At 42.1% G+C, this 20,937-nt stretch overlaps 1 protein-coding gene across 1 annotated transcript in view; it reads left to right on the plus strand.

The window, feature by feature from the left end:
• Window positions 1-20,937, plus strand: part of ADCY5 (adenylate cyclase 5) — a 421,425-nt gene that overhangs the window by 331,754 nt on the left and 68,734 nt on the right. The window contains exons 9-11 of the mRNA XM_061609082.1: window positions 7,268-7,290; window positions 17,595-17,739; window positions 18,891-18,988. Coding sequence (XP_061465066.1) covers window positions 7,268-7,290; window positions 17,595-17,739; window positions 18,891-18,988 — 266 coding nt within the window. The remainder of the gene's footprint in view (window positions 1-7,267; window positions 7,291-17,594; window positions 17,740-18,890; window positions 18,989-20,937) is intronic.

The raw sequence follows: 20,937 nt of genomic DNA on the forward strand, positions 1-20,937 counted from the left end.
GCCCATCTAGTCCATCATCCTGTTCTTACAATGTTTGTTTGTTTCTTTGTCTGTTCCATTGCCAGGACCAGATCTAATCAACATGTCAAAGGTTAGATACTAATTTCTAAATCACTTTTAGGATAGTACTAAATTAGACAACAAATCAGGGAGGGTTTTTTTAATTGCTTGTACCAGAAGTCCAAGAATTTCACAATGTGTCAGTCCTTATTTCATGTAGAATCAAAAGCACATGTAGAATTCTATGGAATCCCGTTCCGTGCCCGGTAATTCCGGGCACAGGGGCAAGTTTGCGGCCAAAGCCAGGCCGCCATCGGGTGGGCGTGTGTGCACGCGGCGTGCCAGCGTGCCATTGTGACACGCAGGAAGGAGGCGGGGCGGCTGAAGGCCATTTAAGGCCACTCCACCAGCCTCCCGCCCTCCTTTGAATTTTGGCGCCAAGGCCTGCAGAGCAGTGAGGCCTTGCAGCGGCGGTGGCTGTGGCGAGGCGCAGGGAGCCTTCCGGCGACCCGCGGGAGGCTTTCCAGCCGGGGCGAGAGCCTTCGATGTGCCGGGAGGCCTTTGATGTGCCGGCCTTGCGGCGGCGGCTGCGACGGGGCACGGGAAGCCTTCCGGCCGCGGCGACAGGTCCGCAGTGCGGGGGAGAGGCCAGTGAGGCCGACACTGAGCCTCAGGCCCAGACGAAGTACGCTGGGGGGAGGAGCGCTAGCCGAGGACCCAACCGACAGGTAGCCGACGCCGCAGCACGACGACGACGACGAGGAAGAGGAGGTGGTAGCCGCTGCCTACCGGCCAACCGTCTCCTCGTCGCGGAGCGAAGGTACCGTCGTGTTGGGCTGCCGGGGCCTTGCGACCCGCAGCTCGCCAAGCCCGGCATGGTGTAGTACTTAGGGAGGCCTTGGGGCTTCTGTTTATCCGGGGGATAGTGTTGGCGGCAGGTCTCTGCCTCGCGCTGGGTTTGAGGTACGGGCCCCCGAAGCGTCCTCAGCCCCCGTGGTATGTGGTGGGTGACTGTGGCTGGCCGAGGGACGGGCGCTTGACCCTCAGGGTGTGTCCTCGGGGTGTCTTAACATGGATTAGCCAGTCCCTTACGTGCCGTGCTGGGTGGAGAAGTGGATTTTTCCTTCTCCACCCCGCCGTCCTTTCTTCTTTACCTTCTGTGCTTCCTGCTGAAGTGCGTGGCTCTAATCGACCTTTGTGATTATGACGATGGAGTCAAGAACTGGGAGTCAGTTTTTGGAGTCCCAAGCTGTGCCTGTGCGACATCAGACTACTCCTTGGTGGTTCCTACTTGGGGCACCTAGCACTGTTGTTCTTCTGGGCTCTATGTAAATTCAGTTTGCTTAAAAGGCTTGGAGATCTTAAACCTGCTTGTCAGGGTTGAGGAAAGGAGGGACCTCCTTAAATCCGGAAATGCTGTGAGTTCTTTTTCAAGGTAGCTTTTGAGGCTATGAACAGCCAAGAGACTGTCGTCAGGTTAGTTAAGCCGGTTTCTTGGTACTGCAGAAATGAAAGCGTATTTGCTTTCTCTTACAAAATTGCCCTGCACACAAAGAGGCCCAGCTTGAGTCAATGTAAATACACAAATAAATCTAACGATTCTTAGTTGCTAGGTTCTTTTAATAAATATAGAAGATGGGTAGGCCTGTGCCTATTTTAAAAGCTTGAGTATTGCAATAGTAAATATTGAGGTTGAGGATGATTCATAGGATTCTTTATACAGGGTGATTGCCCCTTTCTTAAATTAACTAATTTGATAAATTTTAGGTTATCCCACTAGAGAACACACACAAATTGGTGCAAGGTGTTCTGTAAAAATACAGTGTACCTATAGATATGTACACATTGGTACTTTTTAATGGGATTTGCACAGAGTGATAAGTTTTGTTCACTCTACAGCTGATTTATTTTGGATCTTGTAAATTTGGAGTTACTGAAACTGGTATTACCAAATAGTATTGGGTATAAAGTGCCATACAAGTTTTGCTTCTTAATAAAATGTAGTTATTTAACATGACATTTATGCACAAAACGGTAGCAAGAGAAGTGAACATATATGGTTTATAAATACCACAAGGGAGAGAGGTGGTATATTAAATTGGCAAGTTTGCAATCTGATCTAGCTTGTATCAACTGATTCAGTTCTATAAAAATGTATTCTGTATTTGGGTTGTATTACAGAATTGTAAAGACATAATAAGCTTTTGTGTAGAGAGGTACAGAACATCAGAAGCTTCCCGTTAGGTCTTCTGTGGCCTTGGGATATGTTTCCTTTTTAACCATAAAGTACATGAATCAACCATGCAAAGGGAACTCATCCCCCCTTTTCACTGTCAAGAATATATGAACCTTTCCATCAGTTAAGTCCCATAAACCTCTGTTCTAAAACCCATTTAATCTGTGATATTCTGAGTAAACACACATAGGATTCTGCTGTATGCGTGCAATCACGTGCACCCTTCCAGGGGAAGAAGTAACGATACACTTGGGGATTTTCTCATAAGTAAGTATGCATAGAATTGGTCCAATTCATATTTCTCTGAGTAAATTATTTAAACATAATGGAATTAATCACGTGCAGGCTGCACATTTGCTTGCATCTTCTCTTTAACTAGTTTACAAACTGGTCTGTAGATAAGGTGCCCACCTTTTTTTTTTTTTTTTTTACAGGCCTCTAGTCCTGTGCTTTTAAGAGTCATTTGATCTGCAGACATTAGAAGATGACATTGCTTAACTCCATGCCATCTAATAACTGCTGAATACGAACCTGCTATTAAAGGCCAGGGCTCCTCAAAGGAGCGGGAAGCAGCCCCCAGCAGAGGCTGCTTGAGAAAAGTGTCCCTTCCCAGCTACGCTCGAGGGCTATGGACCTTGCTTGCAGACTGCCCAGTTATGGGGAGACTCATTTATGATGTGGTTTTTCTTTATTATGCGGTTTTCCGGATCCTATGGACGCACTGGTCCAGGGGACAGTTGATGAAGACATACAGTTGGGCAGGGTTATTGGCCCCTTCCCATCATCCCCTACCTCTGCTCTCTCAGTGCCCCCCCCGTATAGTGCCCAAAGTGGCAGTGGGCAAAGACTACCTGATTCACCATCCGGCATACAAGTGGGGTCAGTCAGTGATGCCTTATGGGCAAGTGTGGCAGCTAATCTGCCTGCATTGCCGGCTGTTACACACGGTGGATTTTGAGCTGCTGAGTTTTGCCCTTTAAGTCAACTATGCAGCAGAGCATTACCTAGGGGCTGCTGTATTCTTGCATGGAGCACTTCAGCCCCTTCTTGGAAGGGACAGTCAGGAGACGAGAGGGCTCAGAAGCAGTGGGGCACTACTTTCATGATTTACAGTTCACGGGTAGGGCAGACTTTGGGTGCATGTTAGCACCTGATGGCACAGTTTATAGCGTAGCTATGAACTGGGGGGGGTTCCTTTGGCAGCTGGGGAAAGGGAAGATCCTGCCCCAGTGTTCACCTTCCAGGGTATTAAGACTGACTTTTGGACCCAGGGCTGCAGGCTGCCCTGGAAAAGCTTGAACTGTTGCAGATCAAGATCCTGGAGTTTTCAGGGGCTGGGAAGGTGTTTGCTTCCTGCCCTTCAGGCGTTGGGGGCCTTCTACGGTGGAGGTGATGGTGCCATAACAGGGATTTCACAGCCTTACCACAAGTTCAAAGTTTTTGGCTGCCTTATGCGCCAACCTGTGGTGTGGCCCCCTCCTTTCCTGCGGCGCGTCAATGGTGTTTCAGTTAGAGGAAGGACCGACTCAGCTAGTCCCATACCGCATACTGGGAGATGGGGGAAGGGAGTCAGAGATGGCCATATGCCTGCTGCCCCAGCATGCTCACCAGCTATCAGAGGGCAGGAGGGGATTCCTGGGAGTTAGGGGCTGGCAGGGGCTATGCAAAGTGTGGCCTATTCCTATGAATCACGTGCTGGAATTCATCACAGACGGTAGGAGTGTAGCTTGTCTGTCAGTGTATCGCAAGGTAGGCTGGCAGGGGGCCTTTAGGACCATTCAGATGTCTTGGGATATGTCATGTGCTGGCCAGCTGGCCCATGCACACCCCCATACCCCTTATCCTCATCCTCCATGTTCACCTGACCCGCCAGGGATTGTTGATCAGGGAGGTGCCCTGTGACCATCATGCTTCAAAGCTCAGCAGTTGCATGTAGCGGCCCTCACACTTAATTTGGAGCCTTCTGGATGGGAGGGGCGAGGGTGTTTGGGGGCCAGGTCAGACTTCCAGGCAGACCAGGGGTACAAGAGTCAGTCCACATTATTTTACCCTCCCCCTGGACTGGACACTTCCCCATGACGGCGTCATAGTGTTTTTGGCCTGAAGCTACAGGCCTGGTTGCCTGATATTCAGGGGGAGGGATCTTCCCTTATAAAGTTTCAGTCTAGTGTCGCAGTGCCCGGGAGCAGACCCATGGCGGTTTGAGGGACATGCTCCTCCGGAATGGGGGTTGCCTACCCGGCAGTGGAATTGCCTACCTGGAACGGTCTATTTGGTTTTGGTATATGCAGGTGCACGCCGTCAGGAGGTGGAAGTAGGGGGCGCATGGAATACATTCACCCCGGGGGCGAGTCTGAAGGTCCGGGACCCAACTATTCACGATTGTTTCTGTTTTGGCAGGTTGCTGGACGGGGATGGAGCTGATGCGCAGCCTACTCTGCAGCCATGGCATGATCTCATAGGCTGGCCTTGGGGCCGCAAACGCACATTGGTTCACAGCTGGGCCTCTGATGGTGGGCCACGGTTTGGTGGCTGGGCCGACAGAGTATGCACTGGAATGGTCTCCTACCCATGTCGTTCCAGCAGGGTTCAGGGCGGAAGGTTCTGCAGGTGGTGGTCATTCCCCTGGGTGGGAATTACCTTGGTTACTGAAGGGCAAGACATGTGAGGACATGCAGTGAGGCCACAATAGCTTCTGGTCGTCTGCTGTGGTCAGAAATGGAGGGCAAGGCCCTCAGTGGCAGGCATGTGAGGACATGCAGTTGAGGCCTCGGTAGCCTCGGGTCGTCTGCTGTGGTCAGACATGGAGGGCAAGGCCCTCAGTGGCAGGCATGTGAGGACATGCAGTTGAGGCCTCGGTAGCCTTGGGTCGTCTGCTGTGGTCAGACATGGAAGGCAAGGCCCTCAGTGGCAGGCATGCGTGGACATGCAGTTTGTGGGGTAATGATGGCATCTTCCTGATGAACCTGCAGAGGTTATTGGGTGTGGGGTAAAGGGAGACTAAGCAGAGGCTTGTCCCCCTTTTGTGGCAAAGAAGTGCGGGAAAAGGTTTAAAGGGAAAGGGCAGCTAGGTGACACCTTTAGGCACCTTTGGGGGCGATTGGCGGTCTGGGGGCCTGCAGCTCAGGGCTATACGGCCCGGGGGGCAGAACACGGGCCGCCTTTGGGGCCAACGTGCCTCATCCGCTCGGAGTTTCACGGCTCCGGGGGGCGGTGATGCGGGTTGGACCCCCTACACGTCTTCAGGGTGTGGCCTGAGCTGGGGTCTGGCACAGGGCAGCCCCGGGCTCAGGCAAGGTTTAGTCGCCCTATGGCTGCAAGCAGGCTTTGCCTGGATCATCAGAATGCTCCCGCACTTGATTTCCCCTCTGCAGGTTCATTATTCTAATTGATTCCGTTAATAAAGTGGCCCATGATTTAACCCAATGAATGGTGTTTGTGTTTTATTTCGGCAATAGGCCGCAATGACTGTTTGTTTTAAAACCTTATTGTACCTCCTTTCCCACTCATTGGTGGTATTCAATGCTAGCCCTAATCAGAGCAGACACATTGATGTTAATAGACATGGCTAACCTAGGTTCATTAATTTTAATGGGTCTACTCTGAGTAGGACTTAGTTGAATGACAACCCAGTGCTTTGACTGCAGTGCTCATATTTATTGGGAAAACTAATTCTCTGTTTTAAATATTCCTGATTTATTATTTTATATCACTGTTTATATTTTGAATTAAAACTAAAAATGACACACAGAGACACCCATTGCCATATGCATAAAAATATTGAGATAAAAGTGCTGGATTTTGATTTTCCATATAAACTGATAGATAGATAGATAGATAGATAGATAGATAGATAGATAGATAGATAGATAGATAGATAGATAGATAGATAGATAGATAGATAGATAGATGGGGAGAGAGAGAGAGTTATGGAATTTGGGGGTTGAGATGGATGATCTTTATAAATCCCCTGTCCAGCCTGTCATTTGGGATCTGCAAAGGAAGAAACCTGCTCTACTGGTCAGACTAGTTTTATTCATAAGTTAATGAATTCATTCAAGCCTGTCAAGTGCCCTTGTTAACATGTATAAGGATCAGCCAGGAAAGCAATGTGGGTCATAAGAATTCTTTCAGGAGAGAGGCCTCCAGCCCCAACAAGGAAGTAGTTTATGTGTCTTTATTAGTCTTAGTCTCGTATTACGGTGAAGCTGGAAAGACACACAGAGATATCTTCTCTCTGTGTCGGAACCCTCAAAACTATGGGCTTTGGGAAACAAGATCTGATGGACTGTTAATGCTAAAAAACCCTCCATATTATTCTCAGGCTGTATATATGTATAAATAAAAACGGTATGTCCTAAAAGACACCACCTTCAATCCAAGGAAACCAACCCTGGGTAAAGTGCTGGGGTGTGATTGGGGTGTGCACAACTACACACAAACACATACAAATAAAGGGCCAACCTTTTGTATTGTGTTGCTAATATTGAATCCTGATATTTGAATGCATTGAATGGGTGGATTTAAATGAAGGCACCCCATGGGTGGGGGAAGGGGGGAGCTTGAGTGACGGTAGGCAGGATTGGTGAGCGAAGTGAGCAGTGGCAGAGCCCCTAGTATTCACATATCATATGAATGTAACACAATATATTTATCTTCCCCCTCAAGTTCATTAATCCAATGTTTACAGAGTAGTCATCAAGATCCACCTACCAATTGGTACATGCTTTGTAAGGACACAGAAAAAATGAAGCATAGTACTCCTGTGAAAGAGTTTTATATAGAAGAAAACACTGTTAACATCAGCTCATGTTTGGCAAGAAAGTCTGAAAGACCAGCTTTGTTTCCTTTATACTGAAATTTCCAAAACAGTTTTATTCCTTGACCTGTAATTTAAAATTTTGCATTCTTTTGACAGGGCTCTTATCAGCATGATATTGACAAATGGAAGTATTAAGTGTAATGATTCAAAATTCTTCATTGTACTTGAGGTCATTCTGCTGGCTAATTTATATATTTTTTTCTTTTCAGGGTTTTGAAGATCCAAAAGACAAGTAAGAGAAAAAACATTATTTGTTTTTTGTTTTGTTTTTTACAATATGAAATGTGACGTTTTCCCATCTGCAAAATGTGGAGAGTACATTCTCATTTTAATGTATTCTCTTAACTCACAGTTTTCCCCATTAAATGTTTATTAGGTTTTGGAACACAGTACATACAGGTTTTTAAGTTCCATGAAATAAACACATATCCATTACATCACCTCCCACTAACTTCATCTGTTGTTCTTTAAGATAGCTTTGATGAGTAAAAAGGTTGTTCATGAAGAAAGGTTCTTAAGTTGGGTATCAACAGTATAAAAAAACAAAGAGTAAGCAACTACTTAGACAAACATTAAATAAAAATATAGTAAGAGGAAAAAGAAGAGGAAATATTTCTCAGCCTTACCTAACTCACAGGGTCATTATGATGATCAAATAAAGTAACCCTGCATTCCTGAAGATCCATGTCTCAAAATGGAAACTGAGCAGTACTTGTTTAAAAATCCATTCATACTCTGTGGCATATGTAGAGTGTCATTCAGAACAATCCAAACGTCTTTCTCACAAGGCACAAAGGAACAATGGAGGAAGAAGTTAATAAGTGGAAGACCTGTAGAAATCTTTTAACCTCTGAAGTTCAGAGATGCCGTAGATTAACTGCTGATTATAGCCTACAAGAGCCTACAGAGCTTGCCTCCTTTAAGGTTTTGTTACACTACATTTTGAAGGAGGGAGCCCTTGTAGTTCTCTGGCAGTGAAGGATGTAACCACTTCTTACATTTGCCAGAAGAGAGATGCTTTTGAATGCAATAGATTGGTCAAAACATAAGTCGAGCTTATAGATAGAACTGGCTGTTTCTGCTGCTTGTACTGCTGTTGTGTGGCTGCTAATACAAGGACAGGGAGAGGAGGAGGTAATGACTTAATTATTGATCCCCAGCTTCTGTAACCTTGTGGATATGGGAATAAAAGTAATGCTGAAGGATAAGGAAAGAGCTGGATGCCCCATTTACTGTCACCTGCCCAGAAACGGGTACTATTAACTATTGAACAGTAATTTATCCTCCCTGGGAACTATAAGAATTATAATTTGGAGGTGGGTGGAGTATGAACAGGCAGAGGGCTCGAGACATTTCACAAGATAATTTTCAGTGCCCCCTCCAAATTGCAATTTCCAGGATTCATTGAGGAAATCCATGATATAAAACCAATATAAGTTTGTATATAGATAGGCTCAGAGACTGCCAAATGAGAAATTAGGAGATGCTAGCACATGTTTTTCTTACACATAGTGGTAAAGGACAATATTTGTTGGTTTGGCCATATAAGGAGCAGTAAAAGCAGGGTACAAAAGAGAATTGATTCAGTATATTACCTCTTTGTTGTTGTTATGTGCCTTCAAGTTGATTACGACTTATGGCGACCCTATGAATCAGCGACCTCCACGAGCATCTGTCATGAACCACCCTGTTCAGATCTTGTAAATTCAGGTCTGTGGCTTCCTTTATGGAATCAATCCATCTCTTGTTTGCCCTTCCTCTTTTTCTACTGCCTGCTGTTTTCCCCAGCATTATTGTCTTTTCTAGTGAATCATGTCTTCTCATGATGTGTCCAAAGTATGATAACCTCAGTTTTCATCATTTTAGCTTCTAGTGACAGTTCTGGTTTGTTCTAACACCGAATTATTTGTCTTTTTTGCAGTCCATGGTATGCATAAAGCTCTCCTCCAGCACCACATTTCAAATGACTTGATTTTTCTCTTATCCGCCTTTTTCACTGTCCAACTTTCACATCCATACATAGAGATCGGGAATACCATGGTCTGAATGATCCTGACTTTGGTGTTCAGTGATACATCTTTGCATTTGAGGACCTTTTCTAGTTCTCTCACAGCTGCCCTCCCCAGTCCTAGCCTTCTTCTGATTTCTTGACTATTGTCTCCATTTTGGTTAATGACTGTGCCAAGATATTGATAAACCTTGACAAGTTCAATGTCCTCATTGTCAACTGTAAAGTTACATAAGTCTTCTGTTGTCATTACTTTAGTCTTTTTGACGTTCAGCTGTAGTCCTGCTTTTGTGCTTTCCTCTTGAACTTTCATCAGCATTCGTTTCAAATCATTACTCGTTTCTGCTAGTAGTATGGTATCATGTGCATATCTTAAATTATTGATGTTTCTGCCTCCAATTTTCACACCTCCTTCATCTTGGTCCAATCCCGCTTTCCTTATGATATGTTCTGCGTATAGATTAAACAAATAGGGTGATAAAATACACCCCTGTCTCACACCCTTTCCGATGGGGAACCAATCAGTTTCTCCATATTCTGTCCTTACAGTAGCCTCTTGTACAGAGTATAGGTTTCACATCAGGACAATCAGACGCTGTGGCACCCCCATTTCTTTTCAAGCATTCCATAGTTTTTCATGATCTACACAGTCAAAGGCTTTGCTGTAGTCTATAAAGCACAGGGTGATTTTCTTCTGAAATTCCTTGTTTCATTCCATTATCCAACGTATGTTTGCAGTATGATCTCTGGTACCTCTTCCCTTTCTAAATCCAGCTTGGACGTCTGGCATTTCTCGCTCCATATACGGCAAGAGCCTTTGTTGTAGAATCTTGAGCATTACTTTACTTGCATGGGATATTAAGGCAATAGTTCGGTAATTACTGCATTCTCTGGGATCCCCTTTCTTTGGAAGTGGGATATATATTGAACGCTTCCAGTCTGTGGGCCATTGTTTAGTTTTCCATATTTCTTGACAAATTTTAGTCAAAATTTGGACAGATTCAGTCTCAGTAGCTTGTAGCAACTCTATTGTTATGCCATCTATTCCTGGTGAATTGTTTCTTCCAAGAATTTTAAGAGCAGCTTTCACCTCACATTCCAAAATTTCTGGTTCTTCATCATATGGTTCCTCTGTGAATGAATCTGTCATCCTGGCATCTCTTTTATAGAGTTCTTCAGTGTATTGGTTTCATCTTCCTTTTATTTCATCTCGGTCAGTCAGTGTGTTCCCCTGTTGATTATTCAACATCCCTACTCGTGGTTTAAATTTCCCTTTCATTTCTCTAATCTTTTGGCATAGGGCTCTTGTTCTTCCCATTTTGTTGTCCTTTTCTATTTCTATACAACAACTATTGTAATAGTTTTCTTTGTCCCTACGTACTAGTCGTTGTATAGTTGCATTTATTTATTTATTTATTTTATTTATTGTACTTTTAGACCGCCCTTTAGCGACAAGCTCTCAGGGCGGTGTACAACAGAATAAAACCACATTAAAATACAGGTGAATGAGGGTACAATACAACTATAAAAACATTTTAAAAGCAAGGTGAAGACAAAGATTAAAATAAGATTACAATTACAATTAAAATTAAGATTAAAATGCCTGGGCAAAGAGGTAGGTCTTTACCTGGCGCCGAAAAGATAACAAAGAAGGCGCCAGGCGTATCTCGTTTAGGGTTCTGACTAGGGCATGTAAAATAACAAGGTAATACAAAGAAACCAGCTCTATCAAAATCACATCTAAAAATAAAATTAAGGTGCCTCAAAATGTTGCAAAAAACCAGAGTGCTTTTGAAAGTGCGAATTCAGTATCAATATAGTTTATTTTCCCATCTTTTTTTCCTTCCAACAAACCTTTGAGATTAAAAAATGCTCTCTTTCTCTTCTCTCACAATTCTTAATTGCTTTCATAAAACTAAAAGCTCTATAAATTGACTGTAGTAAGAGCCATTATACGAAGTTTAAATAGGAATCATTTTCCAAGAAAAATGTCCTTCTTTTGCAAATTTATCCAAGAGCTCATTAACAAGAGCAATTCCTTCCACATGCCTGTGCCTGTGCCTGTGCCTGTGCCTGCTTGGGATCTTTTACTCGTTTAGACTGCCTCAAAGTAGTAGTAAACTTTTATGTTTGAAAGAGAGTGGTTTTTCAGATTATGGATATTTTTTGTGACATGAATATTCCTTGTTGATTTATTAAAAAAAACTTCAATTTAAAGTGGTGTACCAAGTGATTATATCATCTCTGTGATTTTTATCTGAACAGACTGTGCATTGGAGAAGATACATTAAAAAATCAACTGCATGAAGTCCCATTCCCATGGTTATCATGGGAACAAATCATTTTTTAAAAATAATCCAGAAATAAAAGAAGGTGCAACCATGCAGATTTACCAGATTTGAGAAATTAACATTAGCATATTCAGAGGACTCAAAGGGCCTGACATCTAAGTGAGTGAGTGTGATATGTGCCTTCAAGTCAATTACGACTTGTGGCCAGGGCTGTGGAGTTGGTACGCCAGACCTTCAACTCCAACTCCTCTATTTTTCTACTGTCCGACTCCGACTCCGACTCCTTCATAAATGGCAAATGTATATTAACTAGTAATAACAAATTTACTGTAGTAAAATGGTAGCACAAGGCATTTCATCACCACCACGTGAATCCAGAGCTTGGAAAAGTTGCGTTTTTAAACTACAACTCCCATCAGCCCCAGGGATTGGGCTCGTGGGAGTTGTAGTTCAAAAAAGTAACATCTGGCATTTCTCACTCCATATGCGGTAAGAGCCTTTGTTGTAGAATCTTGAACATTACTTTACTTGCATGGGATATTAAGGCAATAGTTCGATAATTACTGCATTCCCTGGGATCTCCTTTCTTTGGAATTGGGATGTATGTGGAACTCTTCCAGTCTGTGGGGCATTGTTTTATTTTCCATATTTCTTGACAAATGTTTGTCAAACTTTGGACAGATTCCATCTCAGTAACTTGTAGCAACTCTATTGGTATGCCATCTGTTCCTGGTGATTTGTTTCTTCCAAGTATTTGAAGAGCATCTTCCACCTCACATTCTAAAATTTCTGGTTCTTCATCATATGGTTCTTCCATGAATGAATCTGTCATCTTGGCATCTCTTTTATATAGTTCTTCAGTGTATTGCTTCCATCTTCCTTGTATTTCATAGAATCATAGAATCATAGAGTTGGAAGGGACCTTGTAGGTCATCGAGTCCAACCCCCTGCTCACAGCAGGAAATCCACAGCTAGAGCATCTCCCGCAGATAGCTGTCCAGCCTCTGCTTGAAGACATCCAGTGAAGGGGATCCCACCACCTCCCTAGGCAGTCAGTTCCATTGCCGAACCGCCCTTACTGTCAAGAAGTTCCTTCTAATATCCAATCTGAATCTACACTCCTGCAACTTAAAACCATTAGACCTAGTCCTACCCTCTGGGGCAGCAGAGAACAAATCTGTACCCTCCTCTATGTGACAGCCCTTCAGGTACTTAAAGAGTGCAATCATATCACCCCTCAGCCTTCTCTTCACCAGACTGAACATGCCAAGTTCCTTCAACCATTCCTCATAAGACTTGTTCTCCATACCGGCTATCATCCTTGTCGCCCTCTTCTGAACCCGCTCTAACTTGTCTATATCTTTCTTAAAGTGAGGCGCCCAGAACTGAACACAGTACTCCAGATGAGGCCTGACCAATGCAGAATATAGTGGGACTATTACTTCCCTCGACCTGGAAACTATAGCTCTGTTTATGCAGCCCAAAACCGCATTTGCCTTTTTTGCCACAGCATCACACTGCTGGGTCATGTTCAACTTGCGATCCACTACAATTTCAAGGTCCTTCTCACATGCACTACTGCTAAGCCGGGTATTTCCCATCCTGTACCCGTGCATTTTGTTTTTGTGGCCTAAATGCAGAATTCTGCATTTGTCTTTATTGAATGTCATTTTATTAATTTCAGCCCAATTTTCTAGTCTATCCAGGTCCCTTTGGATTTTATTCCTGTCATCCATTGTGTTAGCTATCCCTCCCAGTTTCGTATCATCCGCAAACTTCATAAGGCTTCCCTCCACCCCATCATCTAAGTCATTGATAAAAATGTTAAGAGTATCGGCCCCAGGACAGAACCCTGTGGCACTCCACTCGAGACCTCCTTCCAGTCCGAAGCAGAGCCACCGACGACCACTCTTTGAGTACGGTTTTCCAACCAGTTGTGAATCCACCTGACAGTATTTCCATGTAGTCCGCATTTGACTAGTTTGCTAATCAAAAGGTCGTGGGGGACTTTGTCAAATGCCTTGCTGAAATCTAGATAGATGACATCTACAGCATTTCCACCATCTTATCCACCATTTCCACCATTTTATCTCAGTCAGGCAGTATGTTCCCTGTTGATTATTCAACATCCCTACTCTTGGTTTAAATTTCCCTTTCATTTCTCTGATCTTTTGGAATAGGGCTCTTGTTCTGCCATTTTTGTTGTCCTCTTCTCTTTCTATACAATAACTATTGTAATAGTTTTCTTTGTCCCTACGTACCAGTTGCTGTATTGTTGCATTTAGGGTTCTAACCATGTTTCTATCTTCTTTTGCTTTCCTTCTCTCTTTTTTAAGACTTTCATCAGTCATTCACGGAGGTCTTTCTCTCTTTTTAACTAGAGGTATTGTCTTTTTGCATTCCTACCCGATAATGTCTTTGACTTCAATCCATAGTTGTTCTGGTTCTCTATCAACTAAGTTTAAAGCCTCAAATCTGTTCCTTTTTTGATGTTTATATTCTTCTGGGATGCTATCTAAATTGCATTTTGGCATTATGATTGCTTTGTTGTTCTTTAGTTTTACTCTGATTGTCGATATTACCAGTTCATGATCTGTACCGCAGTCTGCTCCTGGTCTTGTTTTCGCAAAAAATATGGAACTTCTCCATCTTCTGCTGTCAATTATATAATCAATTTGGTTGTTAATTGACCATTTGGTGATGTCCAGTTGTGGTGATGCACAGTTGTCTTTTCAGTTGCTCAAAAAATGTGTTCGCAAGAAACAACTTATTGGCTTCACAGAATTCAATAAGTCTTTCTCCTGCTTCATTTCTATCTCTTAAGCCCTGTTTTCCCATAATTTCTAGTTCTTCTCTGTTCCCTACTTTTGCATTCCAGTCCCCATGATTATCAGCACATCTTGTTTTGATGTGTGATCAATTTCTTCCTGTACTTCTGCAGAAAATCTCTCCAATTCCTCTTCTTCTGTGTTTGCCATCGGAGCATAGACTTACTTGACAAATTCAATTCTTGCTTGACAACGTCTAACTTTCCCTGGTTCATGCTTCTCACATTCCATGTTCCTATTGTGTACGTCTTACAACTCTGGACTCTCCTTTTGCACCTGTGCACATCAGCCTCCGAGCTTCCATGCGGCTTTGACCCAGTTGCATCATTAGTCACAGCGCTACTTGTACTTGTCCATTGTTATTCCCCAGTAGCTTGCTGAGTGCCATCTGACCTGGGGGTCTCATCTTCCAGGACTATCTCATGTTGCATTTTGGATAGTCTATTCATAGAGTTTTCATGGTAAGAGGTATTCAGAGGTGGTTTACCATTGCCTTCCTCTGAGTCTGGATTCATCTTAGTCTGGTGTCTCAGCTTTGGCCATTCCGCCTTGGGTGTCCCTGCATTGCTCTCAGCTTCTTCAACACTCAGACCCCCTCACCATGTTAAGGTGTGCATCCTAGAGGGGGTTAACATTGAATGCATATAAAATTTTGGTTGATAATATAGGAAGAGATACATCAGAATTAATATTGTGGTGGGAAAGGGAACTTGGAATTGAAATAGGTAGGGAAGAGTGGGTAACACAATCGACTAAGCCACCACACTGAACAATAGCAGCCAAACAGAGACAATTGTCTCTGAAAATCATCTATCAGTGGTATCTGACGTCTAGAAAAATATAATTGATGAATCCAGGAACATCTTCAACATGCTGGAGGGGGTGTCAAAGAACCGTACATATTTACATATGTGGTGGGAATGTCAAAAAATTTGCAGATTTTGGGCAGCTGTGATTTTGAACAGATAACCCAACAAAAAATTGCATTGACACCACAGTTAGCAATATTGAATTTAATTCTGAATGAAGGTCTTGATTAAAAAAAAATTAGTTAGTAAAGTTTTTGTTGGTAGCAGCAAGGATTACTTTTGCACGATCTTGGAAAGACCTTAAAAGAGCAAATTATTCTTGGTATAAAACAGTTTGGGATATAGCTCTACTCAAAAAATTAACAGATAATTAAAAGAGAGCAAGAGGACAAAGTAGGACTAATTTCAGTATGGTATGATTTTATCAATTATATAAATCTACAAGATTCAAGGATCCCCTACTAATGGCATACGCATGGATATAGTACTATTTTTTAATGGTCCAACAAATGAAAGGATAAGAATGATATTCAACAATCCTGCAGGAAAGAAAAAGAAAGGGAACAGTATTAATGTATGAATTAAAATTGTGTTAATAGTTTACTATGGATAATCAAAATGTAATATTTATAAGCAATATGATTAACATCTGCATAGAATAATTTTATGTTTATTCTGTTATGTTTACAATTTTTTAAAAAGAAAACGTGAGTGTCTTAAATTCCACCATTTTTCTAAGGAAAAGATTCTGCCTGGGATTATATTACATCTCTATAAACATTTTTTATCTAGACTGATGAACTATAAAACTGGCTATTAAAGTCATACCAGATCTAATACTGTTCTAGACGGCATCAACCCAGAGTATATAAAATAGATTTGTAATGGCATCTGAGGACTTTCAGAGACGTTATGTAAGGCAGGAGTGGGATGGGGAAGGAGAACACCAAATTTATCACCAGTGTTGTTTCCTAATTAAGGATATGTGTTAAAGTAACATTTTTATTGCAGAGATGCCAGAGAAGACCAAGTGAATTTTGTTTAGCTATGGGAATCTGAGCTGTGCAGTTGTTTCCTGCCATTTATTAAAACATCATGTGGTTTGAGCTAAATTAGAACATTCATGGGTTGAAGGTAAACCGCCTTTAGAGGCTCCACAAAGGAGATGAGGTAGAATGTTTTAGATTCCCTTCCATGTGAAGCCGCGGAACTTTTTACTGTCTTCCCCTGCCTCCAAGTGAGCGGGGGATATAAATCACCCTTTCCTCTGTATTAAAGATTTCTTGCAGATGGAGCTAGTTGTGAAAATGCAGAGATCCCTAGCTAGATTATTTAGACAATACACATTCATTTCTTAATGTAAGAATGTTAATTTTCCTAAGTCCAATTCTAATGATATTTTTGAAATACCCAATGCTCCTACTATGTCAATTTTTCAAAGCAAATATTTCTTTTGACTGTGAAGAGATCTGGAATTTATTGCTGTGGGTATGATAAATTGTAATGGTATAATACATTTGGTCTTATTATTTGCCTCTTGAGTTCTGAACCAAAGCACATAAAATAATCAATGTTTGAAAAATTTGATAGTACCTGCTAGTCTTAGGAGCTATAGAGCAGCCACAAGGTGAAACTGGATTATATAGCGATGGGTTGTGGGAGTCTGATTTTGTTTCAGTTGAGACTGAGCTCTGATGAAGCTCTTCTCTTGCACTGAACAGAATGGCAAAAAGAACATTGTAACTTACAGGGTTTTCAGGACATCATTTACTATCAGATGTGCAAAGAACCCTTGGACTTATTCTGGAGTGATGAGTTCTGTTTCTGAAGAGTCAGTAATAGTATTTCTGAAGACAGCTTAATATCAAAGCCTTCCTGTTTAGTTCAAGAGGCTGACAAAAGAGAACCAGCTGGTATACATTGCATATGAGCCATATGTGGCTACAGTGAAGTTGACTGCTTTGATATGAAACCAGAACAAGGCCACTGAGAAACAAGTGAGAAGTTCCTGCATGCTCGGGTGAACCCTTATATACAGAACTACTTTTTAAAAAAACAAAACACAGTTGTCTCATGAGGACAGAGCATGACCAGTGGTGGCCAGCAGCCATGGAATGTTGAGTATCATTTGGAAAGGGGAAAATGGAAATGGGCTGAGGTGAATTGAACTGGCATACTTGAACTGTTTGCAGCTGATAGAATCCCTGAGGAGTGTATGGCAGGGACGCTCCTGTTAGGCAGTGAGGGTAACTTGTAAACCGTAGGTACCACTTGCAAATTTGCTGAAAACAAAGTATACTGTGATGCATGAAAACCCAAAAAAAGCATAGTAGCATAAGTAGTCACTGGGTCTCCTTTAGGGTCTGCATAGTAAGGGTTTATAGAGAACTAAAGAAGCTTGGAGAGCAGCTTTGCTTAGAATTCCAAATGCAACCTATATTGCTGCAGAATGACAGTAGAATTCTTCCTTTAGACTGACAGTGCACATCCAGAGCAGGCTTGTAATATGCAACCGTGATGAACTGATTCATCTTTGGGTGCCAAATTGGAGAAGGCTTTTCTGGTTTAAACACCCAACCTGACTTGTTTCTGCTTTATAGGAATATCCAGGAAAGCATGAATCCAGAAGATGAAGTGGATGAATTTCTAGGCCGTGCTATTGATGCCAGAAGTATTGACCGTTTACGTTCTGAACATGTTCGCAAGTTTCTCTTAACATTCAGGGAGCTTGACTTGGAGAAGAAGGTAATGTTCCTAAAGAAAGCGTGTGTTTGTGGAGGTCAGTTAAGAACCAAAACAGATACAATGGTAACAAATCTGAATCTTTAAACTTTAAAATGATTTACACTTTTAAACAAATCTGAATCAGTGCAAAACATTTGTAAAGCAGGGGGCATGATTTAAAGCTCAAGAAAGGCACATGAATCTATGCAAGATGCATAGACATACACCACTGCATTTGCCCCCAGTGTCTCTCTCTGAAAATTGCTCTTCTTTCAGCCATTTCATTTCCAGTAATGGAGCCCAGGAGGGTGAGTAGGTGGAAAATGACCTTGGGCATTTGACTGGAGTTGGAAGGTTCACAATCCTTCCCACACACCCATTTTGTACTTTAAATTGCAGCCGTCACTTCCTACTTTCATACAATTTGGGCAGGCTATATAAAGACTCAAATCTGCCACCGCCATGGGTATTGTGACCTTCAGTCTTCTTTTTCTTTGCCTCCAGTCTAAACATTGATACTTAAGTATCACGACGTCTGTATTGCTCTAAAGAAAGATCTTTGGGCACTTTTTACACGTTAATGCTTCTCAAATGTCAAATGTCTCCTAGATAGCAACAATTGTATTATCAAATAGGGTGTGGTGGGAGAGGGTCTTTGTACATGAATGTCAGCTGGTTTTCCAGTTTCTTTATTGCATTGGTCCTGGGCCATGAGCGTATTTGAACAGGTGAGGGAGATCTGATGAACTGCTATTCTTGAAGCTTTGCCTTCATCTGCACTATTAGATGATATCTAGAATTCATTATTTGTATCAAGAGTGTTTCTACCCATTTTTCCCATTTCTCCCTTTTACTTTTTGAGTTTGCTAAAATTTTGTGTGCAAACAACTTTTCCTGGTTATTCTCTGAGAGAGGCATCAGTCAAAAATGTTCAAAGAATCTTTGAAGAAGGTGGTCTTGGCACTGGATATAACTGGCTTGTGTGTGAGATATGTGCTCTCCTTTCCAAGGAGCTCCAATATATGAATTGTAGTGATTACCTATTAAGGTAGTCTTGGTTTATTTTCATTTCATACCCTGTACAGCAGAACCAAATCTATTAAGAAATGCAAGGTATATAAAGGGGGGTTAATTTGAGAATTCATTGTTTAACATAATTTCTTTCATTTCAGTACTCCAAACAGGTCGATGATCGATTTGGTGCATATGTGGCTTGTGCCTCCCTAGTCTTCCTTTTCATTTGCTTTGTTCAAATCACAATTGTGCCACAGTAAGTAGATATTTGTACCTTTCCTTGCATGATCTGGCTTCATTTTATCATCTCTGGCTTCGTTGCACTAAAGCAGGAGTGGGGGATCTTTGGCCCTCCAGATGTTGCTGAATGACGATTCCCATCAGCCCCAGCAAGCAATGATGGGAGTTGTAGTTCAGCAACATCTGGATGGCCAAACATTCCCTACTTCTGCACTAAAATGAAGCAAATCCTTCTTGATAATATATGGCTGTGTGACACAATGCCGTGTTTACTGTTTGCATTCATTTGCTTAGACATTGTTATGTAATATTGGTTGTTGTTGTTGTACCACTGTAGTTTGTGGTTATTCTTCCTTTGAGAAACATGGCTGAGTGTATTTTCATTTAATATCAAAGGAAAAGGGTGTTATCTAGGACACCCTACTTTTGCAACAGAAAAAAAAATCAACACCTGCATTCAAAATGAATCATGAACATAAGTACAATTCATGCAACCTTGACCATTCTATGGTCAAATCATTTTAAGTGCCTTTCATTGCAGTTTTCATTATAACATGGAAACCCTATAACACAGGTGCATCCTTTATTCTACCACCCACATTATAATATGCTTTCACTGTCCTCTGTTATTTTTGCTGCTAACGCAGAATTGCATATATTGTACCATTGGTTGTCTTCCAGTTGTTAACATTGACCTTCCTAGATACCAGCATTATGAATATCATCATTTCTTTATAAAGTAGTGCTTTGCTTTGAATCTTAATTAGAGACAATAAAACCAACCTAGGTGTTCAGTATATTTACTGTTGTAATGTCTTGCTACAGGCAGAGAATATTGTTATCCAAATTTTACACATGCCTTATAGCACTGTTCTTCAACCTTGGGTCTCCAGATGTTGATGGACTACAACCCCTCCATCATTCCTGACCATTGACTATGCTGTCTGGGGATGATGGGCATTGTAGTCCAACAACATCTGGGGACCCAAGGTGGAAGAACAGTACCTTATAGCATCATGGTTTTTATTCAGTGTAGCACTAAGTTGAATGTTCCGTCAGCACAAGGATTTTTCCTTGTGCAATTGAATGTTCTTTCCCTCTCCTCCTCCGAGGTGCCCTCTAAACCTGAGGGTTCTCTCAACCCTCTAGAGCAGATTTGGAGATGGCAGGGAGCACATGCGGGGGGAGGAGGGGGGAAATCCTCTTGTGTTAGTTGAAGTTGTTCCACTAGCACAAGAGTTTAGGTGAATACCACCTGAAATGTTCTTGTAGTAAAATATCCTTTTCAGCAGTGAGGGCTGACTGTGCCATATATTCAGCTACGTATCTATGGAGAGAGGTATCACCTATGAATAACTTACTGCATTTTCTCTGTTTTTTATGAAATCAATTCTGAGTGTTTTTTATTGCAGAGCAACTCCAATGTTTCTGACCAAATTGGTTCTCCAATATCTGTTTCCCAAACCACTTTGATAACATCATTGTGCCTGTCAATTCTTTAACTAATATTTTATAAATTTTAGATACTTTCCTCTTACTGTAGATGTTATAAGTATCTATCAGTTGTTCATATTCTGTTAATGGTCTAATTGCTTCAGTTTTAACCAGGCCTGGAAAGAAAATGTGTTGTTTAATGCCAATCACGTTTATGTTTACCAATTGTTTTTACGTTATTTCTTGTTTTGTTATCCTCTGACTAATCTTTTTGTCTATAAAGTTTATTCACTAATAGGCAAAAAACCCTTGTGATTTAAGAATGTACCTATAGCCAATGCATATTTCTATCAAACTTTAAAAAGCAGAGATATTGGGCAGCTATACTGATTGCACAAGTGTGTCGGGATGCAGGATTGGGGCCCTGTTGTTTCAGAGGAGGAGGAGGAGATCAGTTGGCCCGAGCTGTGGGAAGAAGAGCCAGAGGAGGGGGGGGAATCTCAGAGATAGAGCCGTCTCACAGTGAAGACC

Source organism: Rhineura floridana, chromosome 2, assembly GCF_030035675.1.
Source record: "Rhineura floridana isolate rRhiFlo1 chromosome 2, rRhiFlo1.hap2, whole genome shotgun sequence".
Taxonomy (NCBI): domain Eukaryota; kingdom Metazoa; phylum Chordata; class Lepidosauria; order Squamata; family Rhineuridae; genus Rhineura; species Rhineura floridana.